The 17,500-nt window shown below is 42.7% G+C and overlaps 1 protein-coding gene across 1 annotated transcript in view; it reads right to left on the bottom strand.

Moving 5' to 3' along the window:
• Positions 1 to 17,500, bottom strand: part of KIAA1549L (KIAA1549 like) — a 130,498-nt gene that overhangs the window by 55,771 nt on the left and 57,227 nt on the right. Inside the window, exons 2-9 of the mRNA XM_064657241.1 lie at positions 15,987 to 16,322; positions 12,602 to 13,216; positions 11,127 to 11,239; positions 9,407 to 9,626; positions 8,258 to 8,391; positions 5,664 to 5,826; positions 2,486 to 2,545; positions 780 to 931 (exon numbers count right to left, since the gene is read on the bottom strand). Of these exons, the coding sequence (XP_064513311.1) occupies positions 780 to 931; positions 2,486 to 2,545; positions 5,664 to 5,826; positions 8,258 to 8,391; positions 9,407 to 9,626; positions 11,127 to 11,239; positions 12,602 to 13,216; positions 15,987 to 16,200 (1,671 nt within the window). The 5' untranslated portion in view covers positions 16,201 to 16,322. The remainder of the gene's footprint in view (positions 1 to 779; positions 932 to 2,485; positions 2,546 to 5,663; positions 5,827 to 8,257; positions 8,392 to 9,406; positions 9,627 to 11,126; positions 11,240 to 12,601; positions 13,217 to 15,986; positions 16,323 to 17,500) is intronic.

The raw sequence follows: 17,500 nt of genomic DNA, 5'->3' as shown, positions 1-17,500 counted from the left end.
AGCAAAACATGTTCCTTCTTCAAATTCTTTCAGTGGGAAAACACAAAGAACTGTGGGCAAATGACGAAAGTAGTAGCTTGGGTTTATATCTCACAGCAATCAATTATTGAAAAATATAATGTAACTTTTTGAAAAAGCAACACCTTGTTATCTAATTTTTGAAGACTGAAGAACATATATTTCAATTGTCCATAATACAGTTGGTTTAACTGGTAAGAAAACGAAATATGACCATTTCAAAATACTGAATGTGAAATGCTGTAAATAAGAGAAAGATGATTAATAAATTATTCAGGTCTAAAATCTCTACTTCATGTGATCTGTGGCAACATGGTTTGATGACTAACCCTGCAGAAAGGCTGCCTCTTACATTTTTTTTTCCAACAAAAAAGAAGTTCTAGCTCTGAGTTACCTAGGAAACTTTTTTGATGAATAAAAGCTTGGAACTCTTCATTATGCTGAATACGAGACTTTACGCTAAAACATGTACTTTGTACCAATCCTCATAGCAACCAGAGAGAAAATATTTATTAACACTGATTAACTAATGATGATTTCTAGAAGATGAGGGGCTGACTGCAGAAAAAGACATGATTATTAATGCCACGCATTTCGCCCTTGCTGCTTTGATGTTCTGGAGAAAAAAAAAAACCAACACAGGAAATCTCAACCCAGTTAGGCACATCTTTTACACAAATTGAAGCTGGACACGTGAAAGCAAAGCCCTGGTGGGTTTTTTTTAACACATATCCAGGTGCAACCGGCGTGGCATTGACCACCTGCACAGTGTAGCTGCCCACGGTGGTGGCACGTTTGAATCGCCTCCCTTGCTGGTGGGACATCATGAACAGCGGGGCCAAGCGCTGCTCCATCAGTCGGGCAAAGCTCTGGTTGTTCAGCCCCAGCAAGGCCATATCAACCCCTTGAATAACTGTGGGAATGAAGGGAGAAAAACCACATATCAGCACGTATCTTACGTGGACAGGTAAAATAAACACGTGTTCTGTGAGACGGTTTGGAAGGTACTGACCAGCTTAGAATAAAAATACCTGGGCACTGTTACACCCCCTCAGTAATTCCCAATGTGTACATAACACCCTTCTGTTTCAGCCCCTGCACTGTTCTTCTCAGATAATGTCAGTCATGTTTCAGAGAATAAAATCCTCAAAAAACATTTTTAGGCCTTCAGTTTACCAAAATGGCTCTGGGAAGCACCTAATCTATGATCTTCAATGTCAAAAGTAAGTTAAAACCTATTTGCAAGCTGCTGGTTTAATGCTTATTGCCAGATGCTCCTGTTAAGCAAACCAGTTTCCCCTCCTGCAGATTTGAAATCAGAAGTTAGGATTTTGTACAACTCAGTTTGAAACAAGATACCCTGGTTTGAGAGCACCAAAAACTGAATAAACATTTCTGAAGCATAAATGAATGTAAAATTTAGAAGACACTGGATTTACATAAAGTTCAAAAAAGTGATATGGCATGATGATTCAATTCATACATATGTATGATCTTTTCAATATTATTTAAAAAAAAAATCTACTGGGACCACCATGATTTTTTTTGAAAACAAAGTTTCCAGTGTAATAGCAATACTACTCCATTGCAGTAGGTGCACAGAGGCAAGAAATGAAGGATGAGGTAATCAGGGTCCATATGGGGAAGAGCAGTAGCACTCTCTCAGAGGCTCATAATCTCTGCATAGACATTTTATATCAAATTTATGAATAGATATAAAAGGCACCAAATCTGTTTCATGTCAGACTCCTTTTCGCTTGCTCTCCTGAGAATTAAACAATTCCAGGTGCAGACACACCAATTAAAAAGGCTTTGCTATCTACTCATTCAAAGATGTCTGGGGGAAAGGGTCTCTTTCTTGCCCAGTTATCATTTCTGAAGTCAAAATGGTTGTGAATGAGAATGTGGTACCAGTGAAATGACTTCATAAAGAAAGTATTTTGAAGCCTCTGAGCATTCTCTGCACCTTCTTTTCCACCAACAGAAAGTTACGTGCCTAATGTTTTGGGTGAAAAGGCAAAAATCTCCAGATTTAGATGGTCAGCAAATCATAACAAACTTCCTTGGTTTAATAGCTCATCTTTCTTCCTGGGCTATGTCTACAAGTCTCTTTTGACTTGTGAATTCAGATTTGAATCCAAGACCCAGGGAAAGAAAAAAAACTAACAAACAGTCTATTTGTGTTTCGAAACTCTGAGAAGATAATGTTGGTCTCAGAAGTGCTTAAACCAAAGTGCTATAAATTCTGAGGCGGGTGTTGGATGCAGGAGATGACGCCGTTCAAGATGATGAATCAGTTATGCCCCAGAGTGACTGTAAATACATTTGCCCAGTTGAGTGCAACAGGCAGCTTCAGTGGGCAGCCACTTATTTTTGTCTAAAAATACTGCACTGATGTGTTTATATAAACAACCACTAAAAATTATCACCTGGAGTGCATGGGGGAGGGAAGGAGATTAAAAAGTACCTGTTATCACCCAGTAGTCTCTAGTTGACTCCGAAACATCAAGGTTTGGATACTCCAAAGCTTTAAAAATAAAAGCGTTGAAATTATGTCATAACATTCCAACATCCTATAGATTACATGCCCTGAAACTGGCTAACCAGACAGTGATAAATAAATTGAACTGTGGCCCAAGAGGAGATCTAGAGGCATAATTTTCAGTGTAACAATTTCTCTTCTCTCTGAAAAAGAACATTAAGTGTAAACAGAAGAGGCGCTGCCACACAAAGTAGAACATACATCTCCTGTTGCCCAAATGCTGGCTTGTACATTGTCTGGGGCAAAGCCCAGGACTGCCCAGTACCAAGAATGATAGGTAACAGGTGTGTGTCCATGTTCTATACATTTCTGCTGCTTTCTCCCCTGTAGAAAACAGGATAGGATTCCATGTTGCTTCTCTGATTAATCCTTATGTAACCCAGACCACAGTTTTAACCTAAAATAGTGCTAAAATAAACCAGGATCAGACTCCACATGAATTACAAACGAGACTAACAAAACTGGAAACACACCTTGGAGTGTGGTGCTCTCTCACTCTGCACCATTTAAGGTATTACTACCATATGTGTTTACATCTGTGAGAAACTGATATTTGCCATTTTGGTGCCTTTTGTTTGCTTCTCCATCTCCAAAGTGCATTAGGCTGTAAAGCTCAATATGCTGCTAATTCATTATACAGCTCAGCATTTTTCTCAATAGATTTATGCAACGTGGAAAGCATTAATACTAGGAACTTAATTCAGAAAATATCCATGCCTTGCACACTGATGTGCTGCTATTGAGTTACCTTGATTCTTAAACACCAAAGTGGCGTGAAATAGTAAACATTGTAAAGGATCTGATTACGCACAGGAACTGCTTTTGAGGAGGGATTTCACAGCGTGCCCTGAGCTGTGCATTTCCATGACAGATTGCAAAGGCTCTGGAGGAGCCACTGGAGCCTAGTGGGAAATAACATGCTCTGAGAACAACGGCAGTATTTGTTTGATAAACTGAAACAACAACACTGCCACATGAATAAGCATCAAACGCTCTTCAAAGGAAACATTTTCCAGACACACTATCAGTCTGGTGCCATAAACGCTACGCTTGCATTAAGTTCTGAGTTTGCAGTACAGCTGCTGCACTGGGAATAAAACCAAGAACTCCAAAATGAAATATAAGCCATTAGTTGTTAAAGAAGCACTAGCTAAAGACTTTATCAGGTCTCTCCATTATGTGTGGGGATCAACAAAGAACTGCAGTACCACAAAAGTCTTGCGGTGTGACAAATGGCTTTCACAGCTCCTGACTACTAAGCATATGCCTGCACTGCCTTTGTGAGAAGCACCATGACCCTCTTCCTATGCAACAGACCTATTTTGGAGCCTGAACACTTGAACTGAGCACAGCCATCATCAGAACTTCCTCCAGCTTTCTCCCTGTGCTCCTGGATGCCCCATGAAGACAAGTCCTGCACAAAGGGCACTCGACAGACAGGTTCACCTTCCAGCCATGAAAGGGAAGGATCCTGTCTGATAAGGAATGGGCTACATCCCTTCCTTTGTCAACAGCCTCCCTCCACCTCCTCTTGCCTGTGGAAAGACTGTGAAAAAACAAGCCTACCTTGAGATGTGTCTCTTACCTTGTGATGGAAACTCTGATACAAAAGTGCACCAACGCAGCTCAAGTGCTCATCGTTGGGCAGTTTCACCTATTTGTTTGCAAATACCATAATCTGATAGGTAATGCCTCAAGAATAACATACACACCTCCTTTTCTACAGATCTGCACAATCACCACAGTTAGCTGTGATTCCTGACTGCCTCACAGCAGAGAGCGACCACTTATCCCACAGACAGCTCATTGTGCAAGTCACTCACGAAAAATTGCACAAGAGAACTCCTCTGCTATTGGGCTGTTTGCAAACAAAATGGACCAACAAAAAAAAGATAACTTGTGTTTTCCCCAGCACTCCCTTTCCAATAGTCTGCTTCTGCTTTTTTTTAGATTCAGAAAATGAACAAGCATTTTGGTAATTTTACCTAAAGCTACAAATCCACTCAGTTCAGAGTTCCGATCATAAAGGTAAATTTGACTCTACCCTTATGTGCCCTATTATTTCAATGCTTGTGAAATACAAAATTACAAACCACTGCATAGCCTTGGCAGTGAGTTTGAAAGCTACCAGAAGCTTAACCAGATCTTTACTGGTGTTTGAACACAGTATTTCACATCTAACAAGCATCTGATGAAGATTTACACACAGTGAGATCAGCTGAAGCCTGCCCTTCCTTTACCAGTCCATTACCATGCACTGGTTTCCCAGCATGTCCCTGTCTCTTCTCACTTCCAGTGAACACTGATCTCCAGTGAACCTGGAGATAACCTGTCTCTGCAGTAAGCTTAATTTCACACATCACATTAACAAGCAGATTAAACAGAAATCCCCATAATCAAAAGTCTTGTCCCTTTAATCATTTCAGAGAAATTAGCAGAGTCGGAGAGCATATATACCACACAATTGTCTCCAGCTCTCTGTACCTCAGAGCCTTCGTAACAACTGGAATGCAAGCAAACTATTGATGCTAAAGAGCTCTGACCACTTTTAAACAGAGGATGAAATTCAGCAAATACACCAACAACTTCTCAAACAAAGAAGCATGGCCAGAGCTCACCCACTGCCCAAACACACACTCACAACCTGATCTTAGCCCAGCCACTGGAGCAAGCACAGGGGCTGAGGCTTCTACTGAAGTAAAGGGCTATGCTGAAGCTAAAGTTCATGTGCTGTGCTGAGCTTTCCTGAAATGAGGAATTGGGGACCTTCTGTGCTTTGTTTTACATAAAACCACCATTTTATTTTGTTTGGAACCTGTCACAGAGTTGGATTTTTTTTACCAATGACAGTTTATATGTGTTTTTCTTGATTATTTGACATTGCTCCTAGCAGCCAAAGTAAACACTGAACCTAGAAAAAAAAATAACCACCTGGGTCCCCCTCTCCTTTTTTTTTTTTTTTTTAATAAAAAAAATATTTTAAAAATGTCAGAAAAACCACCTGCAATCTGTGAGCTTGACAACAAAGCTTAAGGTGCTTGCCAAACATTAGCCTGGTGCTGGCTAATGTTAAAGAGCTGCGTGCTGGGAAGCACATACTTACATTCAGCAATGGTGAGAGGTGGGTAGGTGAGGTAGAAACCCACCAGCTCAGCTGACAGCTGATTAAGAAGGTTGCTGGAAATAGTGCCATTTAGAGTTGTGCTTCGATTGTTCACTACGTAAAACAGAGTGACAGCTTGGGAGACATTGGAAGTGTTCAAAATCTGAAACAGAGGCAGAAATAACGTGTTGCTGCGTTTCAGCAACAGAAAGACACCACCGCAAAAAACAACCCACCAAAACCGAAAACAAATAAATCCCCCAAACAAACAAAACCCTGAAAAACAAACACACAAAAGCCCAAACAAAACCAACCAAACAAAAACAACAACCCAGCCACTGCAAACAAACTGGGGAAATGTTAACTTGAACAGCGGATTAGATAGGTCTCATTCAACATGATTGTGTAAAACTTTACTTGTGTGATACTTTAATCCCTACTTTAGCACATGCAGAGTTCATGGAGGACAGCAGCAGGCAGAAAGGATGCAGTCAGGACTGAAACTACTTTTCCCTGGTTTTATCAAGAAATGTAAGATGAAGGAGAGGGTTCTTATCAGAAAAATCGTTCATTGCTTGATGCAGAGGAATTGACCTGTATGTCTTGCTGTCTTTGCTGCCTTCCTAGTACAGTTATCTAGATCCACACCTTTTCCATACTAAATAAAGGGATATCATGTCTCTTCTGTTCCTAGCATCATATCACTACCTGCTCTCTTCCCAGGTTAGCTCTATGCCCATCTCTTCCTGAGCCCAAACCTGAAGGACCAATTCTAATTAGCAACTACTGGATCATCTCCTCAGACACAGTTTCATGTAGGAAGCAGAGAAGAAAAGGCAGGGCAGGAAAAAAAAAAGCCACCATCAAAATATGTTTTCTCAGAAAACTTACGTCCTAGGACAAGAGGGATTTTTTTTTTTTTGGCTAGACATAGGTAGGACCAACAGCATTCATGAATGTTATTTAAATACCCCGTTTTTATCATCTGGATCACCAAGTAAAAACGGAAAGCACAGTACAGTAAAAACATCAGAAGAGTTTGAGGTCAGACCAAAGGTCTGTGTAGCCAATGTCCACTTAGACAATTGGCTCACCAATGGCCAGGAGCAAATGGTTGGAGAGTGAGCACAGAAGAAAAGACTGCTTTCAGCAGTGTAAGATTAGCCCACAGCTCTGGTCTAAGCCATAAATCATATGCTTGGTTTTAAACAGGGTTGATGACTTTTTATTGTATATTTTTGGCCAATTGCTTTTTGTAATTTCCAGGCTTTTTCTCCAGTAACATCTTTATCACCCACTGTGTGAAAGGCCTCTTCCTAAGGATTCTTAAATATGAGTAGTTCTGTTATGGGAAGCTCCAAGTGATCACTCTTGATTCACTACAGCACTCATGGTTGGAGAACCATGGCCAGTTTCATTCCTCCTTGCATGGAAGTTGCTTCATGCCTTTTACCCACCTTTCACCCTTCCCTCTGCTCTTGTAAGTGCAGCAATGCCTTTTCTGAATTGGCTCTGTCTGCTTCAGAGCTGTTCCTCACTTTGTAATTAATCTAAAACCCTCATACAATTTTCTGCTGCACTTAGTCTGTTGCATGGTACTGAAAAACGATTTCAGAAAAATTTATCATGAAGATCACACCCTTGAGCCCCTTACTTCCCAGTTTATATCTTGCCTCCAAAGACCTCCATCCTATCTCTTCTTAAATTGGAAATACCCACAAAAAAAACCAACTACCACCTTCCACTAGGGCTCTTTACAAAATTGCTTAGGTGCTTTGCGAGATCTGCCTTTTCCACTTCAAGCAAATTAGTCACCACGAAGTTCCCCTCAGTGCCACAGGTCCAGCTATCGAAAAGCCTGATAATCCCTTTACCTACTGTGGTAGGTCATCTCTTTCCATGCACTTTTGTGCCTTCTCTGCACCAAAGGAACTGAGGAGAGCCCCGACAGCCAATTTTCTCCTTCTGGAAAGTTACGTACAAACCATTCTGAGGAGTACAAGTCCATACACAGAGTTTTATCGTCAGTCAAATACATATAATATCACCCAGAGGATAATTTCTTTTTTCCTGAAGTATGGCACAGAGCATAAGGGTGTTGGCCCTCTATACATATAAATGTCTGCAAAAATCAAGTCCTTAGTGGTGAATTTGTGTCTGTCTGCGAGTATGGAACCGAATGTACACCAAAAAAAGAGAACGAATTATATTCCATTAGCTCAGATCTTACAAACAGCTATGCCCGTCACCAACTTTATACCTGAATAGCCACAGCGAAAGCAACTAACATGCCAGAATAACATATTCAGTAAAAATATAACTTTGGAAGAATATTTGTTTTTATTTGAATTTCATTTGAATGACTTAACTGCAAACAGTAAAACTCAAACTCATAAAAAGTACCTGTCTTCTATAAATCATCCACTTATAAGTTTTCCTGCAATACGTAAAACTATCTTATTTCAGATGAAAGCATGAACTTCCTCCCACAGTGGCTAGCCAAGGCACTATGTTGAAGCACAAACACAAAGAATAACAAAGAATAACCCAGAGAGTTTGGCAACAGGCACTGGCAAAGCAACACAACATAGTACCTGAACTGTTAAGTTGTTGCTGGTGTTCAGGACCTTTCTTTCAGCATCCTGAAATGCTCTCTGTAGTCGCTGTTCCATGGTCTGAATAAATTTGCATGACTGAATATTGTCTGTTTGACCCACAAACTGCAGCTCTGGAAAAGGAATGTATTAGCATGTGGCCAAAGTATTCTCAGTTGCATAAATCCTCCAATGCCAAGAGCAAAATGATCAATTAACAAATTAAGCAGGTGAAGTTAATGCCACATAAGATCAGTTGATGGCATTCAGGCAATGCACTAAACGAGCCTTAATTAAGACAAAATGTAAGAGTTAAATTGCATTATTAGAGCTGATGCTCTCCATAAACAAGTGGAGATTGTTTCTGCAGTAATATATAAGATGGTAAGACCAGTTCACTGTGCATATATTTACTCAGAGCCAGGCAGTAGTGAAATTATTCTAAAAGACAATTTATAGTCTTAAATCTTGCAGGTCATTTGCTCTTGCAAAACACAATCAATCACATTATTGATTCTCATTCTGTTTGATTCTAAGAAAAATTTACCTAACTGGTTAATTGCATTATGTGTATATAAACATGTGAGCACAGACATAAGAAATCTTTTTATAATTTAATATATTGTTTTACAGCACTCTCTGCCCTCTCACAGCTTATACTGCACTGCAATTACTCTGCAGTGATGCTTGGTACAGCACAGGGGGTTAAACAGTGACCCTGGGTCAGACAGCTGGGACCTAGGGCAGATGGGTCTAGCCAGAACAGTATGTGTGTGTGTGTATATATATATCCTATAGTCATGTTTCTCATCTGATTGTCCCCAGAAGGAACACACAGGTTACTGCACAATCCATCAATTGAAGTCCATTTAACCAAATGCCAAGTGTTAGTCAAGCGTATCGGTGTGACTCATCCCTAATGCAAAGCCACTTCACCTCACAACAACAGTGCCAATGGCTGTGACAGCAGAGCGCCAGGAAGGACTGGGATGCCCACACTGGCTGTCCTGCTTGTGCCAGGAAACCAAAGCAGAGCTTGTCCTGCTGCCACACCACTGCACTGGAGAGCAGGGGCTGAGGCAGAAATTGTCCCTGGGCACCGAACCACAAACACACAGACCACCCCAGGGCAGGCAGGACACGGCTCACCTGTTTTCAGCCGCAAGTGGTACGCGGGAAGGGGCTTCCACGGCAAGGCCAGGGCCACCACGGCCTGGAGGTGTGGCACGTGCTGCTTGATGTCTGCCGTGGCGTTGCTGATGCCGTACGCCAGGAGCCTTTCGATGACGGCAGCTGGGATGAAAACCATCCTCCCCCGTGTAACGTAGTAACCAACTGTGAGGTTACTCGATTGCTCCAGGATTTCAACCTAAAACACATGCAGGGAAGCACAATTCTATCACTATTTGATGGGACTTTTCTCGTGCTTAATATGGGTTCCTTGCAGGGTTTTTATCCTGTAATCCCCTATAAACCCTATGGGACCAGTTAGTGTCACATCAGACACAGTGTTAGCAGAGCTGCTCAGAGAGCTTTAGGCCCAGCCCTCGCAGCATGTGCTCTGAATTGAAGCAGTGCAGTATTGCTACTAGAGCTGTCACACCTCCAGTTTAGGCTGGGGCTTCATTCATGTACAGATACTGGGATATTTTAATTATGCATGTAAAAATACAGAGAATCCAGAGAAACTCCAGCTCCTACTTCATGCCTGAAGTTCACTGACTTTGTGCACGTGTCTGTCACTGCAAGTTTGAAGGCAGATTTTTGAAAGGTAAAAGTTTTCAATATTTGATTGGGCTATCACTTCTATACTATTTTGCTATACTGTCCAGTCTGCAAGTGGACCTATATGAGTGGAAATGACAAACCACAAGAATGAACACACTATGAGCCAAAACACGAGCTGAGTTTTACCTCAGAACTCTGTATTTTCCAGAAAGTTTTAGCCCTGGAACTGGTCCTCCCCACTAGGTTTTAGCTAGCAACCAAAAGGCAGCTCCTCTCAAGTTTACAAAAAGCTAGGGGACGAAACCTGACAGTTTTTATTGCTCCTGCCAAGACTCGGGAACACACAATTCCCAAACCAACTAACATGGTCCACACTTGCAGCAATAAAGTGTGGGGACTGAAGTCAACTTGATGCCCTCTATTTTGAGCAAAATTGCTTTCTTCTTTCTCAGGGGCTTGGTAAGGATAACTTATAATACAAACCCCTGCCTAAGCGAACAGGAACCTGTGTCCCAGAGAAAAGCACCCCAGCAGCCCACCCGAGCCTGCTCTCACACACAGCAGTGCAGAGGTGCCTGCAATTTAGCTGCACAGTGATGAACACATCACCTCCATTTATTTTCAAGAAAATGTGCTTCCTCCCTGCTCGGGATTTTCATCCCTGTGGAATCGCACTTGTCAGGTACCAGGTTTTCAAACCAGGGAGCAGACTGACAGCACTGACATCCCATTTACCAGCCATGCTGTTGCCATTGATCCAGGCTGAGCAGAACAGCACTCAGCTGCCTGTGAGTCAGGAGTCACTCCTGAGCTGCAGGGGGAAGAGGACACTGCTGTCAGTAATCGTTTCCCAGAACACACTAAAAAGAAGTTTGCATTTCTCTCTTCTTCATCAAATAAACTGATAAAAGCTTTGGAATACTCCTTATGTTTTTAGAGCCCAGACTGGGTGCCGCCTATGCCTGTTCTCCATCGGAAAAGCTCACTGCTCCCCTCCAAGAGGCTCCATAGGAAAAGCTCAGTGCTCCCCTCAAAGAGGCTTCCTGCAACCAGAGATACCACTAGGGCTGCAGCCAGCTGGGATTCCTTTGGTGGGAGGGGTGTTTCAGTGAGATCACGAAGGCAAGCCATGCATGCTTACCTGAGCACTGACGTTTTGGTTGAACGCTTGTCTCAGCACTTGGTTGAGTCCTTTTCTCACCATCTCCCTGAAGGCATTGCTGATCATCATCCTCCTTGTGTTCAGAAACAGAACTGTGGAGCAACAAAAGCCACATGGTGGTCTGAGACATCACCATGCTCCCGTTTGCTTCCTCTAATTGTTTTTACGTGGGGTTGGCTGTGCAGGGATCATCAAAGCAGCTGCAGGATTAGCAGCAGCTCCAAAGACAGAACTGCAGGGCCTCAGCAGTGTCCTGAGTTCCCTATCCATCCCATGGCAATAGCTCTTTGTTTCCAGAGCAAGGTCTAACAAATTCAATTTCTTCAGCAACAACAAGTCTTTGCCAAGCTGCCTTTCCAAGTGAGGTATGAGGCCACTCGACTGCCTGTGGACAGACTGGTGCAGCATTCCCAGGGGACTGAGCTGGTGCTGCACAGGCAGGCTTCACATCTTCATGGCCACAGTTAAATAAACACAGAAATGTGTTTCTCTGCTGCTACAATTATTTTTCCATTTAGGAAGCATCTGTACACTCTCTTTATTAACATTATCACTTTCTTTTTCTCTTATAATTTGCAGAAAGAGCTTTACAGCTGCACTTGAGTACTTTCAATCCCATACTGTGTACAAGCTACTTCTGTGTTTAGAAATAGTTGCTGTACTCATCACACTACTGATGTAGATATTTAGCAGCTATCAAACACACATTAGGTCCAAAAGCTGCTTATTTCATTTCACCTTGTACCACTCAGGTCTATACAAGATCATAAACCATTGTTTTATAGCTATTCCTCTTTGCTGAGATCTTCGAGATGCACACATCTCCTGGTGCTGCACTGTGCTACCATAAGCCTGTGCAAGGGACCTATCTGACCCCTTTAGTTCAGATTTCTTATAGCTAAGGAAAAACTGTCCATGAAAAAACCAGCTAGAGCCAGTAGTGGCACTGTTTGCACAGAAAACTCAAAATCCTCCCATTTTGAAGCATGAAATTCTGAATGCTTATTATTTTCAAATGAAACTTTAATGACAGCATTAGGCATTCATGTTAAAACATAATTAGGTGTTTGCATGTAAAGAGGGCCGAAGACTGAGGCAGGTTCCTGCACTGTCCCCTTCAGCGACACAGACTCCTCACTGCAAAGCAGAGACCAAACTATCACATCTCACTGGGTTGTCCCTCCACACAGGTGGTTCTGCTAAATCCCTGCAGTGACCTGCTGAACTTCAGAGCACCTGATGATCTCACCACTTCTTCTGACCCATTCATTGCAAAATCCAAGCCCCGAATAAAGCCAATGCCACTCCTATCTAACAACCCTGCTTTTATCCATCTGGTTTGTCAGTGCAGCAGCCTCATCGCCAGATGACACTGGAGTGCATTTCTCACTCCTCAGCAGCTGCCCCTCACAGACACACGAGGCCCTTTCAGTAAATGGAGTGTCCCCACGTACCTGTTTTAACCATAAGGTTGTCGGAGAGCCGGCAGTCCAGGGGGGGAGCTGCTGTCATGTTAGCGAAAGCCGCTGCTGCTGTGGTTTCAGAGGGAGCAGAGGAGTTTTCCACTGGAGTAGGGGGAAGCCTAGTTGTTTTCGCTGATGCTGTAATAGATGTCAAAGCTGCTGTAATTGTCAGTGGGTAGGGGGTTGACGTTTTGGTGATGTCTGAGCTCGGGAACTTCTGGGTGTCAGTTACTGTGGTTTCTATCTGCCTTGGTACATGGGTTGTGGGTGCGAGTGTGGAGGCTGTGACCGTGCTGCTTTTAGGGGTTATGAGCATGGCTGTCACGTCCACAGGTGATGCAGTTGTGTTTCTCGTTGCAAAAGGAAAATCTGCACGTGTTCCTACCGAGCTTAGGTCCGATGTCAATTTTGTGGCAGTGTTATTTTTTGTTAGGGTCAGTGTCGGTGTGCTTAAAGCCATCACAGATGGCAAAGGTGTGTTTTCAGTGCCTAGAGAAAAGAAGGAAGAAGCTGGCACTGGTGAAGCTGGAGATGATTTTCTTGTTAGTGGTTTTGCTTCTGAAGTTCCTACTGTAGGTATTGCACCAGAAGATATTCCAGATAACACTGTAAGGACAGAATGGGTAAAGTTGGTTTTTGGCAAAAAAGGAGACTCTAGCTGTGTTGGTGATGCATGGACAGAAGTTATGATGACTGACTGCAGAGCACTGGTGGTCAGGGTTTGCAATGGGATGCCCTTGGTAATTTTATTAGATATATTACTGGGAACTACACTGTGTCTTGTAGCGCTTGTGTCCCACTCTACACTGAATGTAGCTGGATTTTTATCAACCATAAACAAATAACCAGAGGACTCTAATTGATTGTCTGCAAATTCTGGCAAATTTCCAGAACCAATGACTTCTGAAATAAAACTATACAAGACAGTTGAGCCAGAAGGCTTAGTTACAGGAGAGGGGCACTGGGCTGGCAGTGTGCTTTTGCTGGTGGCTGAAATAGTCAAGTTTTCAGTGAGCTGAAAAGCCAATGCTGGTGCTGTGTTTAACGTTTCTGTCAGTAAAATAATCTTTCCAGCATCACTTGTTTGGGATTCTAGAGAGCTAGGGAAAGCACCTGCAGCATCAACAGAAGGCACATGTAAATGCAGAGATGCTTTATCGTGTATACTGATATGAACATCTCCAAGAGTGAAGAAATTAGCAACATTTCCAGGCTTGCTTCCTTCCATGCGTTTTTTTGCAAGAGGTCAGGCACTGTCAGTGCTGTAACAAGGAATGAATATTGAACAGGAGATGTTTTCAGTGCAAATGTATCTAATTCTGAAAAACTATTCTTTTCAGCAAAGGGTAAATTTGAAACATTTTGACTATAGCACGCATAAGTATAGTTTGCTGAAGGGTGGAGAAGAGTGGCTGCCTATTTGTATTAATTTTGTTTTGCAGACTTGAAACTACCAAGTGTGGTGCGTGATGCTCAGCTTCCCATGGAGAAGTACTTGAAGGAACTTCTCTTATTGCCATTTGGACTGAAGTTTTTACCAAAGGAATACTAATGCCAGCTGAAGACAGCAAAGCTTTATTGGTCCACGTAGAAGCTGAAGTTATGACTTGAGGAGGGCTGACAGGATCTAAATTGCTTTCAAAGTCTGCATTCGAAATCCTGGAAGAGCCAGAACTGTGGCTATCCATCATGTTGTCATGGAAACAAGTGATGGCAGCACACTCCACGCTGGAGGCATGACAGAGGCGAGTGGCTTTTTATCAACTGAACGCAAAGTCTGATCAGAGGTTAAATGACTTAAAGCTCCCGGAGGTGAATATTCTGCATGTGTGGTCACAACAGTGGGCACTCTCATCTTTCTGTCTTCACTTAACATCTGGGCTTTCTGCATCTGCAGGTGGAAGATGTGCAGTCACAAAAACATTAGTGGCAGAGGTATTTGTGACAGCAGTTTCAGGTTTAGAAAGGCCTGTTGTAAAAGGAATTAATGGCACTGCAGCTAGATCAAGACTAGTCATGGCCATTTCCAAAACAGTGCTTAGTATTCTTGATCCTATGCAGAGTATACTGGTTTGGATGTCTGGAGAAATTTTGGAAAGCTGAGTTCCATAAGGCAGAACATTATTAGCATTAAAGTTCATGGACATCTTTGCTGTCACTCCTCTTGTAAAAGGCTGTTGCGCTTTTCTTGCCACAGGGGAGCCACCAGGAGTTGGGAGAGTAGAAGCAGGAGCAGTTGGCAATGACATGCTGTTTGTCTGATAAGATCCATCAGTCAGGTCTCCTGCAGAAGTCTGATTCAGAGCCACCACCGAGCGCTGTGAGACAGCAGTCGAAGGGATTTGCAATGTATCCTGGTCGGCTGCTGCTGCCCTGGGACCGTTTCTGAGTGCTATCCTAGTAAACACATCATTTGTCTCAGTTAGCAAGGGAGACCTTGGGTTTGTTGGAGAGGAGCGTGTTGCATTTCTAAAGAGCAAATCTGTTTTGCTTCTAAACGCTCGGGCTGGCAGCACTGCACTGCGAGTGTGCTTTGCATCTGGAACAAGTTATATTGGTAGTGAAAGGGAAGACGTGCTCTCAGTTGAGCTGGAGACCTCAGCCAGGCTCTCAGAAGCTGATGACATGAAAGGTAGAGCCTGTAGTGTAATTAGTCAGTGCTGTGAAAGACTGAGGATGACTCATTTGCAGTACTAGATGTGGAGTAACCACAGGATGGAAGAGTGATGTAGGGACCTCTACTTTATCCTGAAAAGCTGATGGTGACAGAGGAGTGATATCACTATTTCTGTCAGTCAGTGCTGCCCTAAATGGCTGAGTGTTTGGTTTTACTCCAGTAGAAGATAGATTACACAGACTCTCATTAGGGAACCATGACAGGCTTTTGGAAGTTCCTGTCAGGGGAGACTGATGCATTTTTGACACAGGAATATCAGAGTACATAGATGAAAAAGAGGTCCTTTCTGAAGGAGACCCCTTTCCCACTATTTCTGTGAAATGCACTGCTGTCAATCCAATGAAAGGCATGGCCCCTGTAAAGAACTCGGGACCCCTCCTGTGATTCACCATACTGGAATGTACCACACTTAGAGGACTACTTCTGCTTTCACTAACCTGTGAGCTGGCTGAATCTGTGTTGACGAAACCTTCAGGATCTGCAGACAAAGGCACTTTGATGGGCAGTACAGCTGGTTTAGAAAAGTTAATGGTATGAGGTGACCGAATTACCAGTGAGGAAGAATGATGGTGATGGAACAGGAGCAAGCATGACTGATCCTGATGAGCTTTCTTTTGAAATGGAGGGTGTTTTTAATGGCATTAGCTGAAGTGGCACAGCTGTACCCGAAGGGTGTAGGGGACAATGTGGCAAACATACCAAGTTGAGGCAAACCTGTTTCGTCTGCATCTTGAGATGATGACCTCAGAGGCGACTCAGCTGAAACTTCAGCGGGTTCCTGGGATGCACTGTTTCCACTGCCTTGATACAGAGTGGGCAACAGATGCATTTGATCCAAAGTCCTAGTACGTGTGCCAGTCAGCGTGGTTTTTATCATCTGAAGCAAGTCTGCATTCTCCAAAGTCTGCCCCATAGAAATATCAGCTATTGAGGAAGTCTTAGTTTCTGTGGAAGGCCGTGTTGGTGATAGTATAGATCTCCAATTAGGAAAAGATCCTGTAGAAGGAGCATCATTGATATGCTGTCGCCTGATACCTGTAAAATAATAAGTAAAATTAATATATTTTTCCCAAAAAGGAAGAGAAGTTGTCTTCTTGCTAGAAATCACGACACAAAATGCATTATGTTTAGTGAAATAAATGAACGTTTTTCCTTTGTATTCAAAGTGCATAAAAATTCAGAGTATGTTGAAAAAAAAAAGAAAACACAAAACCCAGTGAAAGGTTCAACACACAGATTACAAACCCCTCAGCTCCTTTCATCTGACAGAAGAATAAGGAAAGCTGCCTCGGCCATACCATTTCAAAATCCTACTTTTAACAGGGATGTTTCAACACAGTAAAAGACACATTCTTAGCTTGGGACAATTCTTGAGGTTATCATGAGTCACCCTGTGCTGAAATATTATGTGAGAAGATGGGTTTAGAAGCAGTGCAGAAAGGGTATAGGTTTTGACAACCAAGCTTCACTGACTTGGCATGCAGTCTGACATGGGAATAGAGTCAGCATTGGCTGCATTCCTGTAGGATACATCTGGAGGTGCTCATCTTGCCAGTTCTAATAACACATGCAATTATAGACACAAAAGGAAGAAAATAAAATAGGGATGAACATGAGGAGAGGGGGGCAAGATCCAAAACAAATTAGGAAATTAAACTCCTTTTTTGATATGTGCAGATGTACAACACATCATTTCAAACACCAGTTTACTCTACATTCAACACCATAATGTTCCTAGGCTTTGTTTTCTTGAAATGATTACAGTTATTCTCAAATCATAGCATAGGAAGTCTCACATTTGTAGTAATTTAAAGATTAAGATTCACTCAAGAGTAAAATTTAAGGGGGGGGCTTTTTTTTTCCCCCTCCCCCGTGTGAAGACAATAGATCCAAACTCAGCCCTGGCACTGGCTACCCTGCCAGGCTCTGTCCCCTTGCACAGCTAAGCAGAGGCACAATGCAGAGATAGTTCCTGCCCTCCAACTGAAGCACAGCTGGATCAGACACAGAGGATGCCAATCTCCTCCACACCCCTATGAATCACTCAGCATGATGGTGTGGAAGAGCAACCAGGGTCAGATCCTGAGATACATAAAATGACCCGGACATCAGTTCCAGCCACCCACAAACCCAAGGGTCAGCAGAGCCAACAGCACCAAATGGGATCAGCCCACACAGGCAGGAGCCAGCAGCAGAAAACCTTATGGTGCAAG

The sequence above is a fragment of the Pseudopipra pipra genome, chromosome 6 (assembly GCF_036250125.1).
Source record: "Pseudopipra pipra isolate bDixPip1 chromosome 6, bDixPip1.hap1, whole genome shotgun sequence".
Classification (NCBI taxonomy): domain Eukaryota; kingdom Metazoa; phylum Chordata; class Aves; order Passeriformes; family Pipridae; genus Pseudopipra; species Pseudopipra pipra.
This window is presented reverse-complemented; position numbering and strand designations above follow the sequence as displayed.